Source organism: Coffea arabica, chromosome 4c (genome assembly GCF_036785885.1).
Source record: "Coffea arabica cultivar ET-39 chromosome 4c, Coffea Arabica ET-39 HiFi, whole genome shotgun sequence".
NCBI classification, from domain to species: domain Eukaryota; kingdom Viridiplantae; phylum Streptophyta; class Magnoliopsida; order Gentianales; family Rubiaceae; genus Coffea; species Coffea arabica.
Genome location: NC_092316.1, coordinates 15,832,226 through 15,842,038, shown reverse-complemented (window position 1 = coordinate 15,842,038; position 9,813 = coordinate 15,832,226). Strand labels below are relative to the sequence as shown.

Genomic DNA, 9,813 nt, shown 5'->3' with positions numbered 1-9,813 from the left:
CTAATCTTATATTAAGTTTGGAGAATCCTGGATCCTTAAGCCATCTAGGGTTCTGCCGTAAACCAGTTCAAGAACTGATCAACAAAAACATAATCCAAGGATATGATGTCTAACGAAGCTACATATGCAAGGAACAGGGTTCTCCTGTACGAGATTTTAGGCCTTCAACAATCAGAATATGCTACCCAGAAACTGAGAGCTGGGGAAGAGGAACCAAAAGATGATAGCAGAAAAGCTGATTAACCAATATTTCAAGTCCATGCTGTCATGAAATTAGATTTACAGAAAGAAAACTAACAAGCAAATGCTTTAAGCTTTAGACTATTTATACTCCTTTAGCATGTAAAAAAGATACACGAGTTGAAGACCAATTGTGTTGCAGAGCAGCCACTTCACAGAGCCAATGAGGGATCAAAGATTTAGTCATGGATGAAATCTTCAACAGGACGATGCATAGCTCACACAGATGGGAAATATTTATTTATACCGAAAGGAAGTCCATAGAATTCATCCGTTCTTTGGTCTGTTTTGTAGGATTTGAACTTGTCCCAAAAGTGCTTACCTCTGTCTTTCCGTATCTGACCATCCTTCTTGTGGAGTGTGTTATCCAGGAAATAAGCCACCAGCCCCGCCACAAAGGCTTCCGATGAGAAAGGGACATTTACTATGTCATTAAACTGCAGAGTAGGCAAGAAGCATAACTTCTTTCTTAGTAAGTCTCACATTTTGACTATAATTTTTCAAACATTTCACAACAAAAAAAAAAGCACAAAAGGATTTCAAAAAAGATTTTAAAGACATTCAGTAGACAATGTAAACTATGTACCCATCTTCCGTTGACGTGGACTGGACCATATCCTTGGATAGCTGTGTACTCATTGAAGTACTGGGGAATAGACAGGCCTAAGAAGATTGAGAAGCCTAGTATGAACTTGGTTCGGAAGGTGTTCAGGTTGCAGAACTGAAGGAAACTCAAACCTCCCGCACCTGGAAATACATTGTGAACAAAAACCAATGACAAATTTATTTATCAATGAGAGTTTAACAATGTAATCCAGCTTTCCGGGTTAGTAAAGACATACCCACATAAGCAAAGAAAATGCAGTACAAAGCAGCAAAAATCGGTGCTGGAATTGAAGCAAAGACTGCTCCAAATTTTCCTGCAAAGTCATTCTAATTTAGTAACAAAAATGTATTCAAAAAGGGGCAAACTAGACTGCAAATTCAGATGTAAATATATCCACCTAAAATAGAAAAGAAAATCATGAATCCAGCAGAGATCTGAACCACCCTTCGACTTCCAACACGAGTCAATGCTAATAAGCCAGCATTCTCACTGAATAAGCCAAATAAGCCAGTTGCATCAAGAAGGAATTTGCTCAAACCAAATATTGCTGCAGACAACTAATCAGAAATGAACACTGCTTACACAGAGACAGAAGATCCATTTCCAGTGCCAAACAATCCAGACAATAGGATGCCAATTCCCTGCAATTGAAGAAATCATGTTGGCAAAACAATGAATATTAAACCTGAAAAAGAACAATTTAGACATCCAGAAGGAAATCTAAATGAGAAGGAAAATGACCATGATCAGCTGTCATACTTCTAAGAGTTTTTCTTAAAAATCAAAATAAGAGTAATCTCTCTCTTATCCCTTTTTCTTCTCCTTTTAGCTCACAAGACAATGACAGCAAGGCAGAGACACCAGGTACTGACGTAAAATTTCAGCAAAAAATCATGTGTTGCCAGATTGCACATCCATAAGATGCTTCATGCTTTCTGATACCTCTTTTAAGTCTTAAAAATTTCAGATGCACTATACAGCTTTTGTCATAGTTTCAGATGGTAACACACAATCACAATGTAGACCATTTCGGGACGCTTACAATACAGATCTCAGAAAACTGGAGAAAATGTCATACAATGAACTTTCCTTCAGCCTAATTAAGTAGCACTCAAGTAAATCTCATTACCTACTGCAGAAGTTTGTTTTGTCCAACAAAATTATACAGATTTTCTTATCTGCCTTCTGCAGTTGTGATCTGAACTACTGCTGGCACTAAGCTACGAGAAAGTTGATGAACATGGAATTTCAACATGGGGCTGTGTGTGAAGATCCTAAACTTCCAAGTCAAACTTTACATATTCTAGGCTTCACTCTTTCTTTCTTCCGTTCATATTTATTATCTTTTGCTTTCTTTTTTTTTTTCTCTTCAAGGGGTAACTTGGTTGAGCTACGAGCAGTTGCACAATTGCAGTTCTTACTAAGCAGGCTACCCAACACAGCTTGGAAAGGCACTTATAAATTTGATCATATTAGAGCTCACCCAGATATCATGATTGATAAAAGCTCACAGAAAAACAACCATTTGTATTTTCTGGTTTACATTGCAAATAAGAGGAAAATCAAGTAGCTACTTTACCTGCCAACCTACACCCCTGCTGAGAATGGATGGTGGCAAATACGTTGCACTCGCATACCTAGATACTGCAATAAATGCACCAGTAGACTGCAGAATCATGAGGCAAAAAAAAGGTAAATATAAGAGTTTCAATTCAGGGGCGCTGTGCAAATTTAGCTCCAGAGATAGGGTCATGGACAAATCATTACACTTCATGCTAATGTGAGAATTTTGCCATTTTTTGGGGTAATACTTTTTTTTTAAAAAAAAAAACTTGTACAACTAACCATGCTGAGGAAGTTACAGAAGCTAATTTTAACTATATATCCAGATTAAAGGGCAAACATCCAGTTTCCCCGTTAAATGAATTAACTTAAATATGTATGGTGAAGAGCAATAATAGGAAGGGGGAAGACTTTAAAAATAGAACTAGATATCATCATGAGGAGATGTAATCAGCAGCAAGAAACACTGAAAAAAAATATATGAGAGACTAAATAATAGCACAATGAATTCCCGCAATAGCAATAAAATGAGGGATTGCCAAGGTACAAAATTTACAATTATAAGCTCAAATGGTGTTTACCTTTCAGCAAATGAAAAGGAAAATCCAAAACCACTAAAAAACCAAAACTTAATGAGAAACACAAGTTCATTCAGTAGATTTTTCACTCTCACAATAGCTATAGGAACTTTTGCAACTAAACACTAGATTCATATACACTAAGCACGAGCAGAATGATCACATTCTCAGACAGACCCCTGTACACAACCTGCTTAACCACTTTCAGATTAAGCAAAACCCGCAGGCGGAAGGCAACACTAACAACAAGGTACTCCAATTCCAACTTACTCGATAAGGTAACATTAAACATTAAAAAAATCAACATCAAATATTGACAGAGAAAAATGCAGTCAAAGCTCACTAATCATGGAATTCAGAGTTTCGTTATTGAAACATACCTCTACAAGAGCCACAAATGAAGCCATCATCATTGCAAAGGCTTCCCCAGCATCAAATGAAGGCGCTCCCCATTGGAAAGGGTAAGGAACTCTTATCCTACAGGGATATGAATATAACACTTGAGATTGCATGTCCTCAGGCAACACAAAGCAAAATCCTAAAATTCACCAAGTAGTTTAGCTAATATACCCCAAATAACTCGAGATAAACATGAAAGGGCTTTATCTAATTGCCTTTAGTCATTTCTTAGACTGCTGCAAAGAATTTTTTTGGCCTCAATTCATGTCCACCTGAAGTTCAGTAAGCTGACAATGATAATTTAAGATAAAAATGGAATCTCACATTATGAATGATCAAGGTACCAGAAACCACAAAAACCTGAAAAATGATTTCATCTATTTAGCCTTTTTTCTTTTGGCTTTCCTACATTGATGTATAAAAGTTCATGAAACATATGTTACTGCTAAATTCAAAGCGACATTTGCTTCCATCAGCAAAATTCATAAGGTGAAGATAAGATCATGGCAAGATTAATCTCTAAACAGTCAAGCTATAATGCACAAAAGATGTGATGGTAGTCAAGTTTTTACAAAACCTACCACTGCAATTGACGTAGTTTAGGCAAAGCATAGCTCAAGTTGCCATACGGTTCAAACATCCATGCAAAAGTCCCAAAAGCAAATCATCAGCACTTCGATCATGTTTATATGTAAGCACCTCCAATTCATAAGTCAGTAGAACAGTTAACCACTTTTTTCGATAGAACGATCAAATACTTTCATTCATGATTGAACTCATCCAACAGAAGTGCTGATATACAATCAGGCATAGCTGACCAAAGCTTTGGGGTATCAGAGGACCTGGCTTGCTGGGCCAAAGTATGAGCTACTCTATTAGCAGGTTTCCTAACCCAAACAATATCACTAATCCTAACTAGAGACTTGTAATGCTTGTAGTCATCTAATAAAACTTCCAAGTCAGATAGGACAGACTTCTTCAGCACTATTAAACTTACCATGGAGCAGCATCAATGAGTCCAGCACGATCAGTCCGGCAGCTTGTCTGGGTTTTTGGTGCCTTACCATTGTAGGCCCCACCCACTGTTAGTAGGTGAGCATATATCCATACAATTGCCACCGTGAATACAACAGTAAAGCGATCAAATATTTTCTTCCCTGGTTTAATCAGATCGCCCAAATACTACAATAACCAGCAAAGGCAATCACAAATTAGATAGGTATAGCTATAGAATAGATGCAACAATGTGCAACAATCAGTATCTATTACCTGGGAGAAGAGAACTAAAAGGATCAGCATTGGCAGCCCAATTTCAACACATTTAGCGACCTGAAAGCAAGGCACGGACTTAGATCCAGTAGAAACGAAGAATGGAAATGGATACAAGAAACCACATGGAAACATATTCAGAATGATAGATTTACAGACTGATTTAGTCGTATACTTATGAAGTACAAGAAAAAGGAATCCGCCCATCTTTATGGCAGTACAGATTTTCACATACCCCAGGGAAGCCAAACTCATACAACCCAAAACCAACAAGAGAGACCAAAGGAACAACTGAAAGTGGACTCAGAAACCTGATGAAACACAGAGAAAACAGAAGTGTTAAACAACAACCCTAACACCCAAATACATACAGGATTCATCAAAACATCCTATACCAGACATATTAATGTATCACTAACTACAATTCCATGACTTGGCATAAAACAGCTGAAAGCAATAACTTAGTCAGGAAGTCAGAAACTCGGCTGTTAATCATACCAATGAGCATCGAGCATATAAACCAGGTTGGTTTTAAAACAAATGGAGAAGTCAAACATTAGATTTACAAGCCCATGAGGTCTTCTGCAAATAAATACTATCTTTTCAAGCCAGTAATGAAATAAGTATTCAGTCCAACTCAGCATTGCAAACATAAGATGCACAATATAGGATATGTATTACCAACCTAACAACATTGCGCCAGAGACCACTGAAGCCTAAAACTATCTGAAGTGTTGAAGCTACAATAAGTGCACCCTGAGTGGCCCGCATTACCTTTTTGAATCTCTGGATGTGGGCAATCAAAACAAGCATTAGATAAGATATCAAAGGAGATCATTGCAGCATCCAAATCTTTTATAAGGTGAAAGGAAATTGATTATGACATATACATGCAAATAAATTACTGAATTGGTATGGAAACATGATACATAAGAACAAGGTTATGTGATTGATCATCACTTGCAATGCGAATTATGTCAACAGAGGAATCATGGTAGCACAGGTCTTTGTTTTGATCTACTCTCCTTTTAAAAAAAAAATTTTGTTATTAATTATTTGCCCCAGTGAATCAAATTTAGGATTTTTAAAAAGAAAGAAAAAAAAGAAAAAGGAAAATGTAGACGTGCAAAACTCGCTAGATTTGATTGGACCATATTTGTGCTTTCACTAGACCACAAAATCCTACTATGCCACCGGAAAAGACAAAAGTGCAATATGATGAGCATTAAATCACCAACCGATACAGGATCTGGATCACTCCATCGACCAGAAAGGATAATGGAAATTGTTGGTGCAACAAAAGTATATGATCCTCCAATGACAGCAGGTAATCTTGTACCAAATGTAGTTTGCAATAGTGTGTTCCAGCCAGCAACAAAGAGTACAGTCTGAATAACCTTTGCTTTCTCCTCCTGAGGCAAGACAATTATATCATTCAAACCTAGAGCGCACCTTTGGATTACACAAACTGTAGGGAAAAATATAAATTCTTCACACTGAAGTCTCACGTTTCCTCCTCCCATTTGCGGAACCAGAGCAGTGGGAATAATAACTGTTGTTCCAAGCATCACTAAATAATGTTGAAACCCAAGAAGTATAGCTTCAGCTGCACCACAATATATCAAATGTCAAAGGAAATTCTCCATCCAAAAACAAACAAACACATGCATGATTGCTGAATTTGTGAAATATTCATTACTAGCCACAAACATAAGAAGCCAATAGAGGGCACTCCGAAGCCAATATTTGGAAACTACAACAGTGACTCGTTAAATGGTCTATGCAGATTCTAACTTATAAATGGTCTTTTAAAAAAAAAAGGAAAAACCAAAAAAAAAAGGAAGATGAACAAGAAGAAGTAATTTCAAACATAAAAACGACCCAGATAATTTGCAATTATCACCATCGTTAAGTGCCCATGAATATAGTGTCTTTCAAGTTTCAATTACAATTTTTACTTCATAAAAGAACTGACTTTCAAAAAAATAAGTCAGAAAAATACAGAACAGTACAACTTGAGTTAAGAGAATAAAAGAAAGTGGGTGGGTTCAGAAGAATCGGCAAGCATATCTACCTTGAATAAACAGGTACCAGTGCGCACCCAAAGTACAACAGTAATATCGCAACAAGAATATTACAAATAGGCTTAAAGAATCTACCAAATTTTTCTACCTAACCCAATCAACAAAGTCTACGATCAAAACTAGAGAGAATATACCAGCAGCAGATTGCAAGAAAAAGCTGTTTGATATTAGACTAAACACTCACGCCAAGGAGGAGGACTGGTAATGCAGAAATAAACACCGGGAAGCTGCTCCTTGGGTGGATGTGGTGGTGGCACATCTGCCTTCGGTGCTGCAGCTGGAGCTCCTGCCATTACTTTCTCACTTCAGTACTGAAAAAACTCCAAATCTGCAAAAAATCCCAGATCAGAAATCAGTTAAAAAAAACCATGAAAAGATGAAGAAAAAAGAAGGAAGAAAGACTCAAATTTTGAGAGTACCCAGAAAGGCAAAAAGACTGAAGAAAGCTTGAAGATTGATGAAGAAGAGAAGAGACTGAAGATTTCGGACAGTACCCTAAAAAAGCTCAATAACTGAGACAAGTGACAAGATTGGTACAAAAAGCAACAACTCACATGTGGTACCACCCCACTCCACCCCTTACTTTAATACCAAACTGTAAAAGAAAAATAAAAATGGGGAAAAAGAGCAAAGGCAAAACCCCCAAAAAGACGGCCAAGAAAATGAAATGGTAACAGCAGGACAGAGCGAGAAATGAGTGTGTGAAGCAGAGAGAAAGACTAACAAACTATAGCAATAATTGCAAGAAAAGAAATACTCTACTCTACTACCCCAAAACAATTAATTCAAGAAAATGGATAAAAGCCCAGAAACTACCTGTCCCTGAGGCTGGTTTCAGTAGTGGTAACAGTAGTAGGCTAAGCAGCAAGCTTAATCAAAGGAGGAGGTGCTTTAAAGTCAATATAACAATGACAGACCCCACAGGAAGAAGAGAGAGAGAGAGAGAGAGAAGCTCGTCAGAGCAAAAGGGTAAGAGAGAGAGAGAGCAGGAGAAAAAGCGGATGAGAAAGAAAAAACTTTATGCCGCTACTTTGTACAGCGTATAGAAAATGGATCTGCCTTGCTTTGCAAAAGGCAAGAAAAAGGAGTCGAGAGAAAGAAGAGTATTGAGATGTGTCATAAAAGATTAAAAAATCATAAAAGATAGGAATTTGGGACCAGTTTTGTTTTGTCCTCCCTCTTTAGCTCTGCCCCACACCTCCTGCCCAAAGAAAATAATAATCTATGGCTCCATTTTGATTTGAAAAGCAATTTTTCAAAAAAAAAAATAAAAAAATTGGTTATGCACATAATAAGTATGTAAGCAAGCGTTATTTTATCTTCAAATTTTATATAAATATAGGTAAAAGAATTTGTAGTGAGCCACCTCTCTATTTTCATATTTATTATGCAGGGCACAAAATAGAAAAAAATTATATACTCTTAACCTACTTTTTTTCCCAAAAAAGTTCTTTTAAAATAGGATTTTATGAACACATTTTCTGTTACGTCTTTATTTCAATTTTGCTCTTTTGAAATGTGTTTATAGCTTTATTTTTCTGATAACATTCATTAGAAATGCAGTCCAAACAAAGCACGGAAATTTTACCTCTCAACGAATCTTTTAAAAGAGTCATCACTTCTTAGCTAATGCATACGTGGCACTATCGAGTGTATTTGGTTAAAAATTATTTATTTGTATCAGAAACACAATTTTCAATACATTTTTTTATTCTCTCAATCACTTTTTTTTTTTACATATATCATATCACAAAAAGTATTTCAGTAATTATTTCAAATAATCACCTGTGCAATCTGGTCTGGTATAGGCAAAATTTTTGAAACAAAATTACTTGAGGAATCTCCTCAGCTCTTTAATCGACATTTTTCAATGTCTTATTTGATGTTAAGAATATTTGTTTGTTTCCCCATCTGCAATCACTATCCAACCAATATGCAGCTTCTGACACATATATGTGCTAATTGATTAGAACAGATTAACTGCTACAGCGGCATATTTTATGTACTCTATTTTACTTGCGGAGCTGGTACGAGATATACGACGCCGTAGCGGTCATAAAAGTTGGAATTGGGCACCGAAACGACAGTTCCTGGATGTAGACTTCACTGCTGAAGCCTGAAAGGCTCCCTTGAATAGGGATTAGTGCGATGCACCTAGATTTCATTAAAAAAAGTATTTTTTTTTTTTAATGAAGACACAACATTTATTTTAGTTTCTATTGAAGTGTTGAGTGTTTTGGATATATGATAGTAATAATTTCATTTCTTTTTTGATATATTTGGTGGTAAAGATTATAGAATGGTATAAAAGTTTAGCATATGCTTTTGTCTCGTAAGAATTCAATCACTACTCTTGCATGATAGCAAAGTTGATACTATTACCAAATTAATTATTCATATCATATCATTAATGTCTAATAATATGTTATCCAAGGATGTCAAAATTTTCAAATTTTGTACTTCACACTCTGTTTGGTTTGAAATATGCTTATGAAACTTAAAAATTCATTTTCTAATCGTCTTTTCATCCTACATACTGGAATTATTTGAAATATTTTTTCCTTATATCACAAGCATATTTTTCAATCACTTTTTTTTATATTTTTAATCACTCTTTTTATATTCCCAATCATCTTCTCAAATATGTACTTTGTTAGAAATAATTTTCAAAAGTATTACTCCAAAGGAGCCAAGTAAGCTCAATTTCATATGAACTTTGTCAACTAAGCCTAGCTTTACCTGATTTGATTTTTTTTAAAAAGGCACCAATCTATAACCCTTTTTTTTAATAAAAAGGATACATGACTTAAGTATAAAAGCCTCGTATGGGTTGTTATTTTCTAAAATTTTTAAAAATAATATAAAAATTTGACATATGTAAGATAAAAAAAATAATTGAAAAATATGTTCATGAAAAACGTAATTTTTTTTTTTTTTTGGAAAAAATAGCTTTCTAAACAATGATCACTAAAAAGTGCTAAGATATTATCACAAGCCTTACTACTGCTACTCTTATTGTTACAAATCCTATCATATTATCGTAAACAAAATTCTACTCCCTCCGTCCCACTTT

General features: G+C 35.6%; 1 protein-coding gene across 6 annotated transcripts; it reads right to left on the bottom strand.

The window, feature by feature from the left end:
- Nucleotides 1-221: 221 nt before the first annotated feature.
- LOC113739949 (nucleobase-ascorbate transporter 6) lies at nucleotides 222-7,815 on the bottom strand. Of its 6 annotated transcripts, XM_072046124.1 has the most exons (17): nucleotides 7,557-7,815; nucleotides 7,160-7,235; nucleotides 6,925-7,068; nucleotides 6,165-6,262; nucleotides 5,895-6,068; nucleotides 5,342-5,442; nucleotides 4,892-4,967; nucleotides 4,657-4,716; nucleotides 4,385-4,569; nucleotides 3,969-4,001; nucleotides 3,369-3,465; nucleotides 2,427-2,513; nucleotides 1,430-1,488; nucleotides 1,245-1,336; nucleotides 1,083-1,160; nucleotides 827-987; nucleotides 222-677 (listed from the first exon to the last, which is right to left on the bottom strand). In XM_072046124.1, the coding sequence occupies exons 3-17, from the start codon at nucleotides 7,031-7,033 to the stop codon at nucleotides 459-461; spliced, it is 1,629 nt and encodes a 542-aa protein (XP_071902225.1). In that variant the 5' UTR covers nucleotides 7,034-7,068; nucleotides 7,160-7,235; nucleotides 7,557-7,815; the 3' UTR covers nucleotides 222-458. The 6 variants fall into 6 exon arrangements, with proteins under 6 accessions (XP_071902225.1, XP_071902227.1, XP_027123186.1 ...); XM_072046126.1 differs by lacking the exon at nucleotides 7,160-7,235 and having other exon boundaries at nucleotides 6,925-7,071; nucleotides 7,566-7,815; XM_027267385.2 differs by lacking the exon at nucleotides 7,160-7,235 and having other exon boundaries at nucleotides 7,557-7,814.
- Between the last annotated feature and the right edge of the window lie 1,998 nt (nucleotides 7,816-9,813).

What these genes read in the sequence shown, in the direction of transcription:
- LOC113739949 (XM_072046124.1), bottom strand. Translation starts at nt 7,033, where the DNA reads ATGGCAGGAGCTCCAGCTGCAGCACCGAAGGCAGATGTGCCACCACCA. An exon ending in CGCAAATGGGAGGAGGAAAC is followed by an intron (nt 6,069 to 6,164) that starts GTGAGACTTCAG and finishes GTCTTGCCTCAG; the next exon opens with GAGGAGAAAGCAAAGGTTAT. An exon ending in TTTTAGTTCTCTTCTCCCAG is followed by an intron (nt 4,570 to 4,656) that starts GTAATAGATACT and finishes TGGTTATTGTAG; the next exon opens with TATTTGGGCGATCTGATTAA.